Source organism: Arvicanthis niloticus, chromosome 24, assembly GCF_011762505.2.
Source record: "Arvicanthis niloticus isolate mArvNil1 chromosome 24, mArvNil1.pat.X, whole genome shotgun sequence".
Classification (NCBI taxonomy): Eukaryota; Metazoa; Chordata; class Mammalia; order Rodentia; family Muridae; genus Arvicanthis; species Arvicanthis niloticus.
Window position 1 is genome coordinate 11,986,647 of NC_133432.1, and position 21,630 is coordinate 12,008,276.

At 45.9% G+C, this 21,630-nt stretch overlaps 1 protein-coding gene and 1 non-coding gene across 3 annotated transcripts; both read left to right on the forward strand.

Annotated features, from left to right (window-relative positions):
- Window positions 1-7,897: 7,897 nt before the first annotated feature.
- Window positions 7,898-12,408, forward strand: Rpl6 (ribosomal protein L6). Of its 2 annotated transcripts, none has more exons than XM_076922677.1 (7): window positions 7,898-7,978; window positions 8,837-9,088; window positions 9,183-9,278; window positions 10,151-10,294; window positions 10,730-10,778; window positions 11,908-12,092; window positions 12,221-12,408. In XM_076922677.1, exons 2-7 carry the CDS (start codon window positions 8,837-8,839, stop codon window positions 12,371-12,373), a joined length of 879 nt encoding a protein of 292 aa, XP_076778792.1. In that variant the 5' UTR covers window positions 7,898-7,978; the 3' UTR covers window positions 12,374-12,408. The 2 variants fall into 2 exon arrangements, with proteins under 2 accessions (XP_076778792.1, XP_076778793.1); XM_076922678.1 differs by lacking the exon at window positions 7,898-7,978 and adding an exon at window positions 8,247-8,403.
- On the forward strand, window positions 8,426-8,559 carry LOC143438289 (small nucleolar RNA SNORA42/SNORA80 family). The gene has a single exon (XR_013107231.1). It is a non-coding gene; the product is annotated as a small nucleolar RNA SNORA42/SNORA80 family (small nucleolar RNA).
- Window positions 12,409-21,630: the final 9,222 nt, after the last annotated feature.

Genomic DNA, 21,630 nt, shown 5'->3' on the forward strand with positions numbered 1-21,630 from the left:
CCCACACACTATGAAGTAATCTACTTCCTCTCCCTAAAGGGTTTTCCCCATTGCCTTCCATGAGGACCCAGGTTTCTGCCTCTAACCTCAGACTAGAGGCAACTTCCTCTGGGATAAGAAACCTCCTCTATCTTCATGGTCCAAAGACAGCTGTCCTCCCTGAGAATCAACACTCCGTCGGGAATCTAAGAGAAAGGGTCACAGGACAATCAAGTCCTGCATCTGCTTACCTGGGTGTCACAAACAACCCAAAGGCCTCCTCTACCTCAGTTTCCCCGCTCTGCCCTACAGAGTGTGTGAACCATTGAGAATGGTGTGCCTGTTAAACTGAGTCCTCAGTAAACACTGGGTCTGGCCAGTTCCTTTCCAAGAGATTGGGAGCAGTGGAAAACACTCTCGGCTGTGTGCTGATGCTGTGTGCGCTATCTAGAACTCTGTAGACCTATCTAGAACACAAATGGAATTATATCACTCTTTTGGTCTTGGAAGGAGGCCCGAGGCCTTGAGTGTTAAGCTACTCTTTCCATTTGCACCAGACCCTGTCACATGAGGTCAAGGCCAATACCATCACATAGCCCAGCAGTTGCCAGAGGCATCATTGGTCTTCCTGTTTCTGGCATCATTCCTATTTAAAGGTTACTTCTTTGGGGCTGGAGCAATTGTTTGATTTTTTTTTTTTAAATTACTTAGTTTTAAAATGGCAAGATGTCTGTCTATCAAGGACCACAGTCACACAAAGTAACCTGAAACCCACCAGGCTGGCCCTAAACACAGGCAGCAATCCTGCCTCAGCCTTCCAAGTTGCTAGGAGTATGGGCGTGCACCACCAAACTCAGTGAAATATGCCTTTAAAAAATATAGATTTGCAACCATAGCCTGGTGAGGGTGGCACAGCCCTTTAATTGCAACTTCAGGAGACAGAGACAGGTGAACTCTCTATAAGTTCAAGGCCAGCCTAGTCAACAGACCAAGTTCCAGGACAGCCAGGGCTGCACAGAGAAACTCTGTCTCAAACCCCACCCCCCAAAAGATATATATAGAAAGAAGTTTATGTTTAAATTGTGTGTACATGTGTGTACTGAGGGGAAGGGCACTTATAAGTGCAGTGCCTGTAGAATTCAGGATTCAGAAGGTGTATCAGATCCTCTGGACTTTGGAGGTACAGATAGTTGTGAGCCACCCTATGGATGCTGGAAAACAAACCCAGTTCATCTGTAAGGTCAGCAAGTGCATTTAATTTGTGAGCCATCTTTCCAGCCACTGCACCCCCTTTTACTCGAAACAATCTCAGCTAACCCAAGCTGACTTTGAGCTCTCTCTGTGTAATTGAGTATGACTTCAAACTTCCAATTCTCCTGCCTCTACTTCTAAGTTCTGGGATTCCGGTCACGTACCACCACACAAGATTCATGCAGTGCTGGGAATCAAACCCAGGGCTTTATGCATTTTAGGGAAGTATTCTGCCATCCGGGCTATATTGCCAGCCAAGGTCTGGAACACCTGTTTTGTTTATTTGTTTGTTTGTGTTGGTTTTTTGAGACAGGATTTCCCTGTGTAGCCTTGGTTATCCTGGAACTTACTCTGTAGACCAGGCTGGCTTCGAACTCAGAAATCTGCCTGCCTCTGCCTTCCTAGTGTTAGGATTAAAGGCATGTACCACTTCCACCTGGCTCTGAAATAGTCTTCAAAGCTTTGACCAGCTAGAAAGATAAGGGTTAGGCAGTACTAAGTTCCACTTAAGTAGGGCTAACACTCTGGACACACCCTTGACCACTTTCTGAAAATAAGTAAAAGCCTCTTTCCTGTGGCCTCCCTCAACAATGCTTGCTCACGCCTCTATCAGCCCCTAACACACTTCAGTGTCACTAGGGCTAAACTTTCTGTGTCTTCCCTCAGACCGCAAGCTCCTTGAGTGACGAGCTTTCCCTCCACAACATGTGCACAGAGCCTAACACAGTGACTGGTTCATAACAATGTATTCATTTAAACATACTTTATCGGGGGCCCAGCAAGATGGATCAAGGGTGTTGCCCTTTGACCATCACATGTGCTCTGGCATGCATGCACAAGATGCACACACAAGGGAGAGAGAGAGTGAGAGAGAGACAGACAGAGACACAGAGAAAAAGAAAGAGAGAGAGGAGGAGGTGGAAGGAGAGGAGGAGGAGAAGAAGGAGTGGAGAAGGAGGAGGAGGAGGGAAGGGAAGAGGAGGAGAAGGAGGAGAAGGAGAAGGAGAAGGAGAAGGAGAAGGAGAAGGAGAAGGAGAAGGAGAAGGAGAAGGAGAAGGAGAAGGAGAAGGTGGTGGTGGTGGTAGTTATTTTAAGCCACACATGGAGCACATGCTTGAGTTTCTAGCACTCAAGGGCCCTTACCACCTTTGATGGCTATTCTTGCTTGTCAGCTTGACTACATCTGGAATTAACAAAAACCCAGAGATGGCAGGACACACCTGCAAGGGATTTTTGCTTAGTTAGATCATTTAAAGTGGGGAGATCCATTTCTGACCCTATCTTTGAGGTGGGAAGACTCACCTCGCCTGGACCACACCTTCTGTTGACGGTTTATAGAAGAAGGAAGCTCTTGTTCTGCCTGCTTGCTCTCACCCTGTTGGCAAGTCCGTTCCTTCACTGGCACTAGAGACCAGTTCTTGAGGATCCAGGCGTCTACTGAAGACCAGCTGAGACATCCAGCCTCGTGGATGTAACTACTGTGTTCTTGTCCCTTTAGTTCCTAGGCATCTATTGTTAGATTAGCTTGACTGCAGCCCGTAAATCATTCTAATATATTCCCCTTAGATAGATAGATAGATAGATAGATAGATAGATAGATAGATAGACAGACAGACAGATTCAGTCTATAAACTCTGTTAATCTAGAGAAGAACTCTGACTGGTATACTTCCCTTTCAGAAGACCTGGGTGATCTTCCCAGAATCCATATGGTGATCCACAACCGTCTGTAACTCCAGTTCCAGGAGCACAATACTGTCTCCTGGCTTCCTTGAGCTTCTACACACATGTGGTACCTACGTATATGTATATGATGTATATGATGTATATTATGTATATGGTGTATATGGTATATATGATGTATATGGTGTATATGTTATCTCTATATATCTATATCCATTTATATCTATATACATACCTATATCTAACTCTATATCAATCTCTCTATATATACATACATATCTACCTATCTGCCTGTTATCTATCAACTGTCTATTCATCTGCCTATCTATGTATATTTGCCTATCTCTATATATCTACCTATTGTCTATCTATTTGTTTATTCATCTCTATCTATCATCTAGCTACCTATCTATTCACCTGTCTCTCTTCCTCTCCCCTCTAAGTATCTATGTGTCTATCCATCCATATACATACACACACACACACACTCAAGTACACACACATAAAAATAAACAAGTGAACCCAAAAACAAACAACAAAAACCATGGACCAGCAAGATAGGTTGGTTCAGCAGATACAGGCGGTGCTTGCTGCCAAGTCTGATGATCATTGTTCAATCCCCGAGACCCACAGAGTGGAAGCAGAGTCAAGTCCTGTAAGCTGTCCCCTAACCTCCACACATGCTCCACTTTACATACATACATACACACACATGTCTGTACACACACACGTGCACATATACATACAAACACCTGCACAATACACAAAATAAATAAATGAAAACATAACCTATTTTAAGAGTCAAAAACAAAAGGCAGTCACTTTCTCCCATTTTTCACTCCTATGCCCCCTTATTAAATTATTTTATTTGAAAAAATATTTTTTTATTTTATTATGTGCATGAGTGTTTTGCATGCAAGTGTGTATGTGGACTACCTGCATGCTTGGTGCCCATAGAGACCAGAAGAGAGAACCTGATTCCCTGGAACTGGGATTAAAAATGGCTGTGAGCAGCCATGTTGGTCCTGGGATCCAAATCTGTGTCCTCTGCAAGAGCAGCCAGCGGTTTTAATTGCTGAGCCACCTGTCCAGCCCCCACTTCCCTTATCTGCAAGTGCAATTCCTATGCCAGCCCCCACCAGTGTTACCCGGGCTGGAACCCAGAGTTTCAGGGCTTCATAGGTGAGAGGAAGTGTTCCATTACCAAGGTACAGCCCCAGCTCCCTTCCTTTCCTCAGATTCATTTTTGTTTGCTTTTTGTTTTTCGTTTTGTTTTGTTTTTTCAAGACAGGGTTTCTCTGTGTAGTCCTGGCTGTCCTGGAACTCACTCTGTAGACCAGGCTGGCCTCCAACTCAGAAATCCACCTGCCTCTGCCTCTCAAGTGCTGGGATTAAAGGCGTGTGCCACAACTGCCCGGCTTCTTAGATTCATTTTTATTTATGTATATGTGTGTGAATGCATGCTGTGTGTGTGAGTGTACACTGTGTGTGTGAGTGTGTGCTGGGTGTGCGAGTGTATGTTTTTGTGTGTGTGCTGGTGCATGTGTGTATGTATGTGTGTGTCGTGAATGTATGTTGTGTGTGTCCGTGTAAGCTGGGTGAGTATGTGAGTGTGTGTGTATGTGAGTGTGCACTGTGTGTGTTGAGTGTGTGCTCTGTGTGTGTGCAGGTGTGTACTCTTTGTGTACATGTGTGTGTTCTTTGTGAATGTGTGCTGTGTGTGAGGGTATGAGGGCATGCTGTGTGTGAGTGTACACTGTGTGTGTGAGTGTGTGCTGGGTGTGTGAGTGTATGCTGTGTGTGTGGTAGTGTATGCTGTGTGAGTGTGTGTACATGTGTGTATACCCTCAGAGGTCAGAGAAGAGTATCATATTTGCTGGGGCTGGGATTACAGGCTGTTGTTTGCTGGGTGCTGGGAGCCAATGTGTGCTCTCTCCAGGAGCAGCAAGTGCTGGGTCACCTCTTCAGCACCCACCTCTTGTTTTTACTTTGTTTCTTGAGATGGGTTCTCACTCTGTAGACCAGACTGGCTTCAAACTCAGAGATCCGCCTGCCTGTGTTTCCCAAGTGCCAGGATTAAAGGTGTGTGCACCACCACAGGCAGCTTCCTTCCTTTTACTTTTTGAGACTAGGTCTCACTAGGTTGCCCAGGTTGGTTTTGGACTTACTGTGTAGCCAGCCAGACTGGTCTTAACTTCCTAACACCAGGCCAGCTCTCCACCAGTGTTTCCTGTGTTGTTTTGAGTTTTGTTTTTTGTTTTCAAAATAGGATTCTTTTCTGTGTAGCCCTGGCTATCCTGGAACTCAATCTGTAGACAAGGCTGGCCTCGAACTCTGGGATCCACCTACCTCTGGTGCTGGGATTAATGGCAGGCTGGGATTAATCACCACTGGGCTTTCTCCACTAGTGTTAATGACTTGTTGTGGTCATTGCCATAGTTTTCTCTATACCCATAGAAACACATTCCCCAACACACAAAATTCATAGCACATATAATAAACACAAATTCCCACCTACACCCAAAATGTATAACATATTAGGATTTTTTTACTTTATTTATTATTACTATCATTTGAGACAGTTATACATACAATAAAATAGATAAATACTAAAAAAAGAAAAGTAAAAACAAGTACTTACTGGTTATGGTGGTTCACATGTTTAATTCCAGCATTTGGAAAGCAGATGCAGGAGAATTTTGGGGAGTTTGAGGCCAGCCTGGTCTATATATAAAGCTCTGAGACAGCTAAAGCTAAACAGTGAGACCCTGTTTCAAAAGTTTTAGAAGCAGGAATTTAATACTTTTTTACCTTATAATCATGAGTTCTGCAATACCACATCCAAACACAAGAGGGAGCTCAGTTGTGCTTTTGCTTCAGTATTAGATCTTTTAAGAAGCCGGCCAGATGAGTGAAAGACTCTGACATTGTCAGACTTCTGTTCTTCCTTCTTTCCCTCCTTTCCTGTGTAGGGAAAATGGAGCAGCAGACCTTGAGACACTAGACAACTGTTCTAGCGTGAGTCACTAACCAAGCCTGTTCTCTGTCCTCAGTTTTGGGATACTCAAGAGAGCAACTCTGTCCTTAACTGTGACATTTTCTGTAGCAACAACGGACAAGAAGCACTTTCCTCTGGAAACTGAAGGGTTTCAGTGCTGAAAGGCTAGGAGATCATGTCCTGAGCAAATCGGGCAGAAAGTGCTAGGGTAGGCCACTCTCCTGACCTCCAGACACTCATGCATGGGTTCCCTGGACCTTCACAAACACCCGCATACACATTCTTGCATCATGCACGCGCGCACACACACAAACAACTAGCTAGCTAAATTAATTATTTAATGGAATAATTAAGTTTCCTCTTAAGACTGTACTTGGTCAGTAAATGAGACTGCCACACATAAAATTCAACAATCGATAGTCAGACTGGATCTCGGCATGGTACAGCATGCCTTGATCACAGTACTTGGCAGGCAGAGGCTTTATTCAAGTCCAGCCTGGTCGATATAGAGAGATGCTGTCTTGAAAAACCGGAAGGGCTGGGAAAAGAGAATTGGGTTGGATTCCAAGGTCTTTATGGTGCTCTGTTCTCTGTGGCCTTCAGTGACCCGAGGCGTTTAGAGGCAGTCTCCTCACTGACTTTTCACCTTAGTTAACCAGAACCAGAGAAAGCTAAGAGACTCCTGGAGACTCAGCCATGAAGAGGGGGTTTGGAGCCGAATAAATCACACTGAAGGGCCACAGACTTGGCTCTGTGGGTAAAGGTACTTGCCACAAAGCTCTGAGTTCCGTCCCTGGAACCTACATTGTGGAGCTACAAAATTGATTTCTGTAAGTTGTCCTCGGACCTCTACACAACACACACACCCTAGCAACTGACAAATAGAAGACAATAGAAATTGTGTGTACATGTTGTTCTAAGCACTAGGAAGTAGACAATAACTGTTATCTGCGTGGCCGGTGTGATAACCCGAGTCCTCTTATGAGGAGGAATTTGATCTCTAGGCCTCATGTGGTTGAGAGAGCTGACTTCTCCAAGGTCTCCACTGACTTCCATCTGTGTGTGTGGCATGCATCCAGCCCCCCCACCCCCACATACTCACATAAACATACACATAAAATAAAGTGTAATAAAAAACAAGGAACTGTCACATATACGGTGTCATTTTTTCAAAGAATATTAGCTTATTTTAAAATTTAATATGAACAAAAACTTTTTTTTTTTTTTTTTTTTTTGGTTTTTCGAGACAAGGTCTCTCTGTGTAGCCCTGGCTGTCCTGGAACTCACTCTGTAGACCAGGCTGACTCGAACTCAGATATCTGCCTGCCTCTGCCTCCCAAGTGCTGGGATTAAAGGCATGCGCCACCACCGCCCGGCACAAAAACTTTTTTTAAGATTTATTTATTTTATATATGTGAATTCACTGTTGCTGTCTTTGGACACACCAGAAGAAGACATCAGATCCCATTACAGATGGTTGTGAGCCACCATTGTGGTTGCTGGGAATTGAACTCAGGACCTCTGGAAGAGCAGTCAGCGCTCTTAACCACTGAGCCATCTCTCCAGGCCCTTATTTTAAATCTTATTTATTTTTTCTATTTTTTTATTTGTTTATTTTGTTTGGGGGGCAGGGTTTGTTTGTGTAGCTTTGGCTCTCCTAGAACTAGCTCTGTAGACCAGGCTGGCCTCGAACTCACAGAGATCTGCCCACCTCTACCTCCCTAGTGTTGGGATTGAAGGGGTATGCCACCACTGTCAGACTTTGAACTTTTAGTTTTTATTGTCATTTTGATTGTGTGCGCCCACGGAGGTAAAGGACAACTCTGTAAAGTCGTTTCTTCCACCACATGAGTCACAAGGCTCAAACTCTGTTCATCATTTTAGGAGAAAGCGCTTTTACTTGCTCAGCCATCTCAGCTGTTCTTACCTATTAAGGGGTAGGGAGGGGGTGTAAGAAAAACTACATTTCCCATAATGCCTCGTACAGGAAGGAAGTGATCTCGGACACCTCCCGTCATTGCTTATAGACCGGAAGCCGCTGCCTTAGTCCTCTTTCCCGTCTTGCAAGGTAGGAATGGCTGGCGTCTGTGTGGCAGCCGCTTTCGGGACCCCTAATCCTCGTCCATCCGAAGTTGGGGGACGTCCGGGGGCCACCACTCATGGCCGCCTATGGTCGAGGTCACTCGCCAGGTCTCTCGGGAGCTTTATTTCTGTCGGCGTGGGTTGGCGGGGGGCGAAGGGCAAGCGTAGCGCCCGAGACGGTCGCTGGGCCCTGCCGGCTGCCGTAGGCTGAGAAGTGTTGGAAGGGCCTGTGCGGCGGCAGGCGACCCTGAAGTCGGGGTTCCAGAACTCTGCGGAGCCCGTTTTGGCCACGTTGGGCTTTGCGACTGAAGGGAGGAACCACGTCCCCGGAAGGCGTCCGGAGAGCACCGCTGTTGTCTACTTTGCCGAGCTGGGGACATAGTGGCTTCGGGACTTAAAGCAGCCTTAGAGGTCTTAAATGTTCCGCGCTGGTGCATGGGTTTGGATTTATGGCAGGCCCGTTCCCCTGGGCCTCTCATAGTGTCCCGTGCTAGAGCAACCCGTGGCCCCGAACCATGGCCTGGCCTCTGTCTGTAGGCTGCTGGCACTGAAGTGGGTCGCACAGTAAGACGGGAGAAGATGTCTTAAAGTGGGAGCTTCGAGGTTCTGGGCTTTATTGCTGTGTAGACGTTACCCAAGATTCCCTACGGTTTTCTGATTCACAAAACGAGGAAGAATAAGATAACGAACCACAAAGCTTTTAGCCAAAAAGAAAATTAATGGTGCTAGATACTTAACATGCTGTGTTTGGAAGAGGAGTGGCAAGCGACAGAGGGTGGTTTTGACACCGGCTCGTTACAAATGGCTGATGAAGTGCCTTTATTGTTTATTTTGACATCACTAGATGGCGGGTGAAAAAGCGGAGAAGCCCGATAAAAAGGAGAAGAAACCTGTGGCCAAGAAGGCTGCTGCCTCCGGTCCTCGTGCCGCCGCTGCAGCTAAAAAGGGTAAACCTAAGGGTAAAAAACTCAAGAAGGCGAAGCCCCATTGCAGCCGGAACCCTGTCCTGGTTAGAGGAATTGGCAGGTACTCCCGATCAGCTATGTATTCCAGAAAGGCCTTGTACAAAAGGAAATATTCAGCTGCCAAGACCAAGGTAGGAAAGGACAGGAATGTCCCCACCACGATGCCTTATTACTGTGGTTAAGGTGGTCTGCCAGGCTCCTTGATTGATGGGTTTGTCTTTGTAGGTTGAAAAGAAGAAGGAGAAGGTCCTTGCTACTGTCACAAAAACAGTTGGTGGGGACAAGAATGGTGGTACCCGGGTGGTGAAGCTTCGGAAAATGGTGAGATCAGGAGGAGGTGGGAGTTGACTGTTAAGTTTGAGTGGTGTGTGGGTGTGGGTTTATATAGTACCTATCTAGTTTTGTGCCATGTTGCTGGGAGAGAAACTACACTGGGCTTTTTAAAGTATGCTTGATGGTTTGGGCTGCTTTTTGGGGGGTTGTATTAATTGGGTCTAGTTGGGAGTGAGTTCTCAGGCTGGGAGGTGTAGCTCAGCATGGGACTAGCACACTGGGGTTCTGGCTGTTCCATTGCTGGCACTACAAGTGGGAAGTGGGTATTTAACAGACTTCTACTGGTGTCTAGTTTTGTGTCCATTTTCCTTGAAAAAAATGAGTGTGTGTTTCTTCTGAGGTAGAAGAGGTTTGACATACTTTCTGAGAAGAAACGCCATGTCTCTCCTGTTGTACCTTTGTCTCCGGTAGCCTGGTCCGGTCTGAAACTCCCCTTTGTCCTACCTCCCACCTCTGCTGTGACCTTACTCTGAAGAAGTGTGTTAGAGTTCCAAGCCCCAAGGGTAGCTTGGGAAGGGGTGGACAGATGGCTCAGGGTAAGGGGCAATGTTCCCAGCATCTACCACCGGGTGTTCACAGCCACCTGGAACAGTGCTCCTTTAATCCCAGCCCTCGGGGGCAAAGGTAGGCTGATCTCAATCAGTGTTCTAAGCCACCCAGGGCTACAGAGAAACCATGTCTCAGAAAAACAAGCCAACAACTCTTAAAGGTTAGGTTAGAGTGTCTGTCTGGTATGTATGAGAGGTTCCTTTCCCTGGTGTTTTTGGAGCTTGACTTTTGGGGGTTTTCAAGGCTGTCTCAGAATGCAGCTCTGGTGGGCTGAGCAGATTGCTCAAGTGTGGTGCATGTGTTCTCTCCAGCCTAGGTATTATCCTACAGAAGACGTCCCTCGGAAGCTGCTGAGCCATGGCAAAAAGCCCTTCAGCCAGCACGTGAGGAGGCTGCGTTCCAGCATCACCCCCGGGACTGTCCTGATCATCCTCACCGGGCGCCACAGAGGCAAGGTGAGGAGTGTCCACAGGGGCTGGCTGGGGGCCGGGAGCGGGGAGCAGATGATAATAGGCTTGCTTTCTGTGGGGCGGTGTGAGTGCTGTGTGTTCTGAAACAGCCCTGTCTGCCAATGCCAGGTGCATCCATCTTGCTTTTCTTTTTAATAGACCATAAATATTTTCTATTCTGTAACAAGACTCTTAGTAGGTGCTGTGTTTGCTGTTTTGAATGCCCTAGAGAGTCTGTCTGCTTCTGCCCCACCAGTACGAGGACTGGGTCTCTGTCACCACACCTCACCTTTCCTTTTGACAAGGTCTCATGTAGCCCAGTCTAGGCTTGCACCATCAATTGTGCTTCTTCCTGAGTGAGTGCTGGATGAGTTTGTGCTTGTACTTTGGTTAATTCAGAATGGGGTTTGATTAAGTGTTGTTTTTCTGTTTGACTTCCAGAGAGTGGTTTTCCTGAAGCAGCTGGGCAGTGGTTTGCTTCTTGTGACTGGTAAGAAAATTGCCTGTCTTTGTTTTGACAGGATACCACAGCCCAAGATAACCTTGAACTCTTTCCCTTCCCTGGTGCACTTAATGCTACATTGTAAGTGGTAGATAAGTGTGCAGTGATGTTACCATCTAACTCTGCTTGCTTAAGTTTAGCGAATATATTCATCTTGAGTAGACTGGGGAACGGCTAGTGATGGCCGTGGGCAGGTGATTCTTACATCAGCACTCCTGGCTTTATATAGGAGAACCCCATTTCTACCCAGATTTCCTGGTAAACTTGGAACCCAGTTTATGGGGACCCAGACATTTTTTTAAATAAGGACCAAGGTCACAGAGCACCACCCTTAAACTTACCACTCCTGCCTTGGTGCTGGGATTGCAGGTGCCTGTCACCTGCAGTGTGATTAGACAGGTCTTGCTGTATAGTCCAGGCTGGCCTCAGACCTGCAGCACTTTGCATGCCCTGGAATTTAGATTCACCCCCAACCCCTTTAAGTTTTGCAGGTCAGAGGACAACTCAGGCTTTCCCCTGTCTGGGTGACTAGCCCTATTTATTTTATTTTTCTGTGGCTGTCAAGGGTTTAATTAGAACAAGAGTGTTTTTTATGCTGGCCTGATGTGCTTGGGAGCCTGAGCTTGACCCCTGGGACCTGTATAATAAAGGAGAAAAGTGGGTTTTGCACGTTGCCCCCTCGCCTCCACTGGTGTGCTGCGGTGTGGTATGACAGATGCACTCTACACAGAATGTCATAAGCACAGCACTAAGGCAGATCTCAAGGGCAGATTCAGTCAGCCTCTGTAAAGGTAATCAGGTTCCTCTTCTTGCCTGGGTCCCTTGAAAAGCCCTGGAGATCTTGGAGCAGATGGTTTTTGTTTTATTTTTTTTTCCTCTCCTGTCAAATTAGTTGTGAGCCCTCTGGGTACTGGAAATGTAAAAAGGGTCCAAAAGTGGCCTCATAATTAAAACTCTAAACCATCTCTCAGCCCCATCCAGTTAACATTTTTGTTTGAGACAATCTCTTAAAAGGACACAGGTCACCATGTAGACCAGACTGTCCTCAAATTCAGATCTACTTTCCTCTGCTGCTGAAATAATAATAACTCTTTGATGTTAATTCTTATTCCCATAGGACCTCTGGCTATCAACAGAGTTCCTCTGCGCAGAACGCACCAGAAGTTTGTCATTGCCACCTCTACAAAAGTTGATATCAGCGGGGTTAAAATCCCCAAACACCTGACTGACACTTACTTCAAGAAGAAGCAGCTGCGCAAGCCCAGGCATCAGGAGGGCGAGATCTTCGACACAGAAAAGGAGGTGAGCTCTTCTGTGAACTCTGTTGACCTGACCTCCACTTGGGAGCGGGTGGAGCAGGCTACGTAGCAATTACAAATAGTGTGACAGTCGGAGTTGCTGGTTCTTAACGTTTCCTTTTCTCGATTTAGAAATACGAGATTACAGAGCAGCGAAAGGCTGATCAGAAAGCTGTGGACTCGCAGATTTTGCCAAAGATTAAAGCTGTTCCTCAGCTCCAGGGCTACCTGCGATCTCAGTTCTCCCTGACAAACGGGATGTATCCTCACAAACTGGTGTTCTAAATTGCTTACAACCTAATTAAACAGATTCATATGTTTTTTTTGTGTGTGTGTCCCTTTGTGTGTTGTACATGCACATGTTGGATGAGTGTTTTGCTAGTATTCCAGTGTCTTGCTCTGGCCCTTTGTGGAAGGATGATCTCCTGCTTGGTCTGAAGCTCGTGAGCTGGGGTAGTCATCCACTGGACCCCGCTTTTACTGCGGGGATAATTTTGCCTCTTGAGAGTGGGATTGCATGGGAGTGGTGTGTACTGTGGGTTTGTTCCCTTGTAGCCTGGACCAGCATTCTTGGCTTAGAAATTATCGGTGTCTTACTGTGTGACATTTTCTTGCACCCGCAACATTAAAAAAAAAAAAAAATGGACTGCTAACTTGAGCAGATCAAAACTATGTGAAAGATGACAAGGGTCTTTCTGTCACAAACCATGCCTGCTTAGTCGGGTCATCTAGTCATTGGAATTAGTGGATTTAGGTCTTGGCACACAGAATACATCAGAAGACAGCCCTTTTGGGGGGCGGGGTTTTTTTTTTTTTTGTTTTTCAAGACCGGGTTTCTCTGTAGCCCTGGCTGTCCTGGAGCTCACTCTGTAGACCAGGCTGGCCTCGAACTCAGAAATCTGCCTGCCTCTGCCTCCCAAGTGCTGGGATTAAAGGCCTGCGCCACCACTGCCCAGCTCAGAAGACAGCCTTATCCTGGAGTTAAGGATAAGCGGGACTAGAGTTAAGGATACCAGATGGTGTAAGCCATCAAGGTCAGTGCTAAGATTCTAACCCCAGTCCACTGCAGGAGCATCACTGAATGCATGCCTATCATGTATGCCTGGTGTCCACAGAGGTTAAGAGAAGGTATTGAACCCCACCCAACCCCAACACACACAACTACACGTAGGGTTAGCCGCCAGCCAATATGGATATTCTGTGACTAACAAGTGCCTGTCTGATGACAAGCTATGTTGCGAGCTGTGCTGTACTGAAGTCTTACTTTGGGTTAATGAATTCTGACTAGTAGGGATCCTGGATTACACTAGACTCTATTTTTATGCCTTAGCAAGTGCCAGAGTGTGCCCCATTTTTACATGGTAATTGATGATTCCATGGGTGGGAGCTTTATTTTGGGGACAGTTCTTTTGTCTTCCTGGCTGCCCTGGACCCTGTAGACTAGACTGGCCTTGCCTCTGCCTTCTGAGTGCTGGAAGTAAAGGCATATGCCATTCACCTCCAGCTACAGAACTTAGTTCTACATTTCTTAGGCCAGTGGCTCCCAGCCTGTGGGTCACTGCCACTTTGGGTCACATACCAGATGTTTACATTATGACTCATTACAGTAAGACTTCAGTTTTATAAAGGAAGAGGGGAATATGCTCGCAGGGGTTTCCACAACATGAGGAACTGTATTAAGGGATCATAGCATTAGGAAAAATGAAAACCACTGTCTAGCCAGGTGGTGGTGGCGCACACCTTTAATCCCAGCACTTGGGAGGCAGAGGCAGGTGGATTTCTGAGTTCGAGGCCAGCCTAGTCTACAGAGTGAGTTCCAGGACAGCCAGGGCTACTCAGAGAAACTGTCTTGAAAAACCAAAAAAAAAAAAAGTCAGCAACTGATTTTGTCCCCTTAGCCATATTACTGGCCCTATATTGGCTTGATATAACACATATATATACATATGAATGTTTTGCCTGCATGTGTTTGTGTCACATGTGCTCCTGATGTCCTTGGAGGCTTGAGGGCATCAGCTACAGTTACCCCTGGAACTGAAGTCCTTGGCAGTTATAAGCTGCCATTTAAGTGCTGGGAACAGACCCTCATCTGTTGGAGCGTGCCCCCGCCTCTTAACCACTGAGTTATCTCTTCAGACTCTTCATTGGCTTTCTGGTAAAGTTCCTCTTGTTCTGGCTTCCTGCTTCTAAGCTTGGGACACGCTTTCCAAACAAATGACTACCCTTCCCCATGTTTCTCACTAGGAATTAGGCCAGGTCTGTACTGATCAAAAATAAATCATGATGAAAATTCTGCTTCCCATAGTGCCTCCTGGGCCTATCCCTATTCTAAACCCTACCCCTAACCCTAGGAGCAAGACAACTCCTTGGATCCATGCAAAGGCCACTGTCTGACACACTATCCTTTAAAAAGCTTTTTTCATTTGTTCTGATGACACAGAAGGTAAGCTTACCAGTGTAAGCATAAAGAAGCTATATGTTTCTACTACAGATTGCACCCCAGCTCTTAGGTGCACGCACAGATATGTCACAAGGGTTTCATTGGGGTTCAAGTACTAATACAAAGAAGAAAGGATTATGAATGGGATGTGTAAGGTGCTGCTTTGGTACTGAGAAGGTGGGGAGGAGCACTTGGTCAGCAGACATGAGGACCTGAGTTCAAATCCCTAGCATCTATATAAGATGCTGGACATGGCTACAAGTGCCTGTGGCCTCAAGATTCATAGAGACAGATCTTGAGAGGCCATTGACTGGCAACTAGGCAGAATAGCGAGTGAGCTTCCAGTTCAATGAGAGACCCTCTTTCAAGGGAATAAAGTGAAGAGTGATGGAAGATTCTAGTCTCATGAGCAAACAGCTATGCATCAGTGCATTCGTATGCATTCAGATTAGAGACACACATACTACACATGAGTATATCAGATACACATGTATATACAGATAAGAGACATACAGGCACACATATACAGACAGGCACATACAGACACATGTATATGCACATAGAGACACTACTTTGCATAGGCCCTGTTTTCAAACAATATATAAGATTTCAGTGGCTACAAATTCAGAGGAAACTTAACCCAGGATAGTCATAGATTTAAAAAGAAAAAAAAAAAGACATGGATGAATTGAATAGTTTTGCTTCATTTTTAAGTAAACTTTTTCTTTCTTTTATTTTCTTTTTTTCTTTTTTTTTTTGCTTGTTTGTTTTTGTTTTTGAAGACAGGGTTTCTCTTTTTGGCTGTCCTGGAACTCTGTAGACCAGGTTTACTGTGAACTCAGCAATCTACCTGCCTCTGCCTCCCTGGGATTAAAGTCATGTGCTACCACTGCCCTGCTTTAAGTAAACTCTTTTTGTTTTTGTTTTTTCGAGACAGGGTTTCTCTGTGTGTAGCCCTGGCTGTCCTGGAACTCACTCTGTAGTCCAGGCTGGCCTTGAACTCAGAAATCCGCCTGCCTCTGCCTCCCAAGTGCTGGAATTAAAGGTGTGTGCCACCACCACCTGGCTTATTTTGGTTTTTCGAGACAGGATTTCTCCAGGACAGCCAGAACTACACAGAGAAACCCTGTCTCGAAAAACAAAACAAAACAAACAAATAAAATTTAAGTTTGGAAAAAAAAGTTAACGTTACGCCAGACTGGCTTCAGGCTCACTGTGTTAGGTAGCCTGGCCTTCAGATGTTCCTGCTTCTGCCCCTTGAGTGACACGATTACAGGCTATGTACCGCCATGCTTGGTTTATCTGGTGTGCTGAGAATTGAACCCAGGGCATTGTGCATGCTACACAAGCATTTTACCAACTGAGCTACAATCCTCAGCCTCAGTTTTAATTTACTATTGTTTTCTTGTGTTAGTGAGGGAATCCTGGGCTTGCATATGCTCAGGAGCTCTCTCTCCCGTGCAGCTAGATCCTTGGTGCCTTGATATTTACTAATTAGAATCCCAGTATGTCTATAGTCATGTGCACGTACACCCCCTACAGATATCTGATGTTTTTGTTTTGTTTTTTTTTTTTTGAAACAGGGTTTCTCTGTGTAGTCCTAGTTGTCCTACAACTTGCTCTGTACACCAGGCTGGCTTTGAACTCATTGAGATCTGCCTGCCTCTGCTTCCTGAGTGCTGGGACTAAAGGCGTGTGCCACCACGCCTGGCTCAGATGTAAATTTTTAAAGATTAATTTATTTATTTCATGTATATGAGTACACTGTAGCTGACTTCAGACACACCAGAAGAGGGCATCAGATCCCATTACAGATGGTTGCAAGCCACCATGTATGTGGTTGCTGGGAATTGAACTCAGGACCTCGAGAACAGCCAGTGCTCTTAACCACTGAGCCATCTCTCCAACCTCATTGATGTAAATTTTTAATAATTATTTAAACAATCACCAGGGGCTGGAGAATGGTTCAGCAATTTACAGCACTTGTTGCTCTTGCAGAGAGAGAACTCAGGTTCAATTCCCAGCACCCACGTGGTGGCTCACAACCATCTGTAACCCCAGTCTCAGAAGATCCATCACCGTCTTCTGACCTCTGAAGGCACCAGGCACTCACGTGATGCACATACATACATGTAGGCAAAACATGCACGCACATAGAATAAAATAAATACTTTTAAAAATTAAAAACAAAACAAAGAGATGTAAAATTAAGTAAGTTCCGGAAGCAGGCCTGAAAGTATTTGAAAATCATGAAGAGAAAGGAAGAAACAAAACCACCACGTGATCTTTGAACCCTTAAGAGCACTGGCTGCTCTTTCTTTCTTTTTCTTTTTCTTTTTGTTTTTGTTTTTGTTTTTTGTTTGTTTGTTTTCGAGACAGGGTTTCTCTGTGTAGCCCTGGCTGTCCTGGAACTCACTCTGTAGACCAGGCTGGCATCGAACTCAGAAATCCGCCTGCCTCTGCCTCCCAAGTGCTGGGGTTAAAGGCATGCGCCACTACCTCTTTCAGAGCATCAGGTTCAACTCCCAGAACCCACAGAGCAGCTCATGGTTGTTGCCATTTTGCCTAGGCTCCGCCCCACAGTTACCTGGCAACAGCCAGGTGTGCCTGACTCACTATAAAAGGGGCTGCTTGCCCCCTCTTGCTCTTCTCCCTCTCTTTCCATTCTCCCTCCCCTCCCCCCCGCCCGTCTCTCTCCATGTGCTCATCGCCGGCCTCTACTCCTCTATTCTCTCTGCCTTTTTCTGTCTCTACTCCCTCAACTCCCCTCCCCATGCCCCGAATAAACTCTATTCTATACTAAACCGCCTTGTGGCTGGTCCCTCAGGGGGAAGGTATGCCTCAGCACGGCCCGCAGAGACATCCCCTTCCCCCACACCAGACCTCGCCTCCACCAAACATATCAGTGGCCTCTCTTTCTTCTTATAAAACACAACAGTAGCTGTCTGTAATTCCAGTCCTAGGGGGATCTGATACTCTCTTCTGGATTCCAGGGGCATTGTGTGCACGGTGGTCCACAGACGTACATTCAGGCCAAACATTCATACATGTAAAATAAATAATTTCAAAAGTAAAAAAGAAACATACTAGGCATGCTGTACATGCCACTGAGAGGGTTGAGGCAAGGAGAAGTTTAAGGCCAGCCTTTGTCTATATAGTGAGTTTAAAGCTAATTTGAGCTTCAGGAGACCCAGTTTCCAAAAACGTGAGCCACCCACCTCTGGGCTTGTTTTTGCAGCAGGAATGAATACTTTACAGATTTTCAACCTGGATATGTAACTTAAGGCAACAATGCCTCTGCGGCCCACGAGGGGGCGCAGGGGTCACACAGCATCCTTCAGGTCCAAGGTAATGGCATCTTAAAGAAAGATAGTAGCATTCAAAAGAGGCTTCATCAAGACTGTCCCTTAGTTCTGCTAATCCAGTGGGGGCTCCAAGAAGATTTTTCTAGAATGTCTTTCAACGGATTTCTTTGCTTCTCTGCTCGCAGACCCGCCCAAGAGCAGAGAATAAGGAGACCCCAAAATGAACCAGGCCTACTGGATCCCTTAGAAAGAAGATTGTTAGCTGAGGATTGTTTCCTCTTTGAGACCGAGATTACTGGTGTGGAAATAATCTCCGATTCGTGTTCATGTGTGTTTGACAGATGTGTTTATATGCTTTTCCTGTCTTTGTCAATTCCCTTATAGATTTGCCTGGCAGCTCCTTCTAGAACTATCTTTAAGCTGTACTCAGCTTCGGAGCGACTCCTTATCTCCCTGCCACACTTGCATATTTGGGCACCCAATAAGGATTACAGACTCAGTTCAGACAATCAGCTGGAACAGAAATGCCAACAGAAGGGCGAGACATTACAAAATCCCTGAGGGGCCCCAGCGTGAGCCAAGGCCAGCCAACATTGCATCAGCAGCTGGGAGCACTAGATGTCCATCCTTGAGCTCACTCTGTCTGTCTTGGGGAGTGACTGACAGATGTCTTCCTGCTTGTACCATCTTCCTCTGAGCTCTTGACAAGAGGCTGCTGGCCAACACACCCCTTTCCCCATCTTGACTCTTTGTTCCCCAAAGAAAAGATACAGAGGATGATTCCAGCTGGATGTGCAGGATCCACCCGTAATCCCAGGACTGGAGGTGGAGGTAGAGGATCAAGAAGTTTAAAGTCGGGCTGGAGATGGCTCAGCAGTTAAGAGCACTGACTGCTCTTGAGTTCAATTCCCAGCAACCACATGGTGGCTCACAACCATCTGTAATGGGATCTGATGCCCTCTTCTGGTGTGTCTGAAGACAGCAACAGTGTACTCACATATATGAAATAAATAAATAAATAAATCTTTAAAAAAAAAAAAAAGAAGAAGTTTAAAGTGATTATTGGAGCCAGGTGGTGGTGGCAGTGCACACCTTTAATCCCAGCACTTGGGAGGCAGAGGCAGGCGGATTTCTGAGTTCGGGGCCAGCCTGGTCTACAGAGTGAGTTCTAGGACAGCCAGGGCTACACACAGAGAAACCCTGTCTCGAAAAACCAAAATAAAATAAAATAAAATAAAATAAAATAAAATAAAGTGATTATTGGCTACAGAGCAAGTTTGAGGCCAGCTTGGGCTATGAGCCCCCATCAAGAAAGATGGCTGGAGAAATGGCTCAGCAGTTAAGAGCACTTGTTGTCACAGAGGACCGGTGTTCAGTTCTCAGCACCTGAATGGTAGCTCACAGCTACCTGTAACTTCAGTTCTAGGGAATCCAATGGCTTCTTCTGAACTCTGAGGCCACCAGGCACACATGTGGTGCACACATAACAAGTGAATAAATCTAAAAAATTAAAAAAGACAGAAGAAGGAAGGGGCAATTTTAAAGAAAGAAGTCATAAGTCCCATCAAGGATGTAGCTTAATTGGTAAGGGCTTTCTTAGAGCTCTCTGCCCTCTGATGCCACCAGGTTTGCACATGATGCACAGACATGCATGAGGAGAACACACTCATGTGTATAAAATAAGATAGATACATTTTTTTTTTGTTTTCCACACAGGGTTTCTCTGTGTAGCCCTGGCTGACCTGGAACTCACTCTGTAGACCAAGCTAGTCTAGAATTCACAGAGATCTGCCTGCCTCTGCCTTCTGAGTGCTGGGGTTAAAGGTATGCACCACCACTGACCCCCTTAGATAAAAATTGTAATGTAAAAAAAAATCATATACCTTCCTTGTTTATAAGGGGCTCTCTCTCTCTCTCTCTCTCTCTCTCTCTCTCTCTCTCTCTCTCTCTCTCTCTCTCATCATAACTAAATAGGAATTCATTCCCTGTAGTCTGGAGCTTAAGTTCTTTTGAGCAGAGATTTTTGTCTTGTTCCAAATTACAGGAAAAGAATCCATTCTAAAAATTCCTACCAAATAGACTGATTTCCAGAGGAGGCTCTATAAATATTAACTCTCCAGCTGCCTCATCAAGGTATGTTGCTGACTAATTACCGTTGTTAAAATATTAAATAATCATTCATTATTCAGCCTGAAGGCATTAAGACCTGGGCATGGTCTGTTTTTACTAACTGGGGAGGGGGGACAGTAGTTTCTGGGCCTCTTGCTTCCTGATCTTCAACTATAAACATGAAATCTCTGATCCACTTAAGCTGGGCATTGAGAGTTTAATACCTGAACAGTTTACCTGTTTAGAAGATGAGAGTAAAAAGAATGAAGGGGTTCCCCTACAGCCCATATAAGGAAGCTGGGGGGGGGTGTGGAGAAATCACTGGGGCCTGAGTTCAAATCTAAGCTTGGGTGTTGCCTGGCTTTGTGACATTGAGGAGATAATGACACTGAACCTTGCTTTGCCAGCTGAAGATGCAACTGTGTCTAAGCTGTGACAAAATGCCTGAGAAGATGAGCTTAAAGATTAGAGAGGTTTCAGTCTGTGCTCAACTGGCTCTACTGCTTTCAGCCCTCTGTTGGGGCAGGGTGCCGTGGTGATGGGAGCCTGTGGCAGAAGAAGCTGCTCAACTTGTGCTAGCACAGAGGGGGGTGGGACAAAGGACTGGGGAGTAGACACAGCCTTCCACTGCTGTGTCTCCCGCTAGAACCCAACCATTTCAGCCATCACCTCTCAGTAGCTGATTGAATTAATCAGTTCATCCCTACATGAGGTCAGATCTCTGTTGACCCCAACACCTCCTCAAACTCCACCTCCAAACACAGCCCCGGGGGGCTGCAACACCTGTGCCTTAGGGGGACACTTCAGATCCAGATCGTAATGCATTATACTACCTGCCCCAGGAATCCGATGAAGCAGTTACTGTGTGGGTGCCACCCCCTCCCCCAAACTATTACTTTGTTACTTACTTTATTTATTTGAAACAAGGTTTCCTGGTGTAGCTGGCCTGGAACCTACTGTGTTGATCAGGTTGCCTTCAAACTCAGGCATCTGCCTCTGCTTCCCAAGATCTAGGATTAAAGGTGTGTGCCACCATGCTGGACATATTATTTTCTAAACCATGTGTCTGTGTGAGGGTGAGCATGTGTGTATGAATGCAGATTCCCATGCAGCTCCAGGCAGCTGTGGGCTGCCCAGTGTAAGTGCTGGGCACTGAATTCAGGCCCTCTGTAGGAGCGGGAGGAGTTCTTCAGCACTGGGCCTGTTTTTCTAGCCTGACACCTCATTGAAACATGGTCTTACAGTGAATCCGGAGCCCTCATTGAAACACGGTCTCACAGTGAATCCGGAGCTCATAAGTTCAGCTGGACTGGATGTGCAGTGAGCCCCAGGGATCCTCTGGTTTTCACCTGTGGGGGACACACACAGCCAAGATCAGCTTTTCCAAGGAGGGTGGGTATCCAAACCCAGTTAAGCAAGTTCTTTACCCACCGAGCCATCTCCTTCCTTTTATTTTCTTTTTAAGATTTATTTATTTATTTTTATGTATGTGAGTACACTGTTGCTGTCTTCAGACACACCAGAAGAGGGCATCAGATCCCATTACAGATGGTTGTGAGCCACCATGTGGTTGCTGGGGATTGAACTCAGGACCTCTGGAAAAATAGTCAGTGCTCTTAACCTCTGAGCCATGTCTCCAGCACCCTTGCTTTGTTTTTTTTGTTTGTTTGTTTTGTTTTGTTTTGTTT

Bases quoted from the DNA above. Each gene is read 5' to 3' on its own strand.
- Rpl6 (XM_076922677.1), top strand. From the start codon at position 8,837: ATGGCGGGTGAAAAAGCGGAGAAGCCCGATAAAAAGGAGAAGAAACCT. The intron at 10,779-11,907 runs GTAAGAAAATTG...TTATTCCCATAG, and splicing joins TGGTTTGCTTCTTGTGACTG to GACCTCTGGCTATCAACAGA. The intron at 12,093-12,220 runs GTGAGCTCTTCT...TTCTCGATTTAG, and splicing joins TCTTCGACACAGAAAAGGAG to AAATACGAGATTACAGAGCA.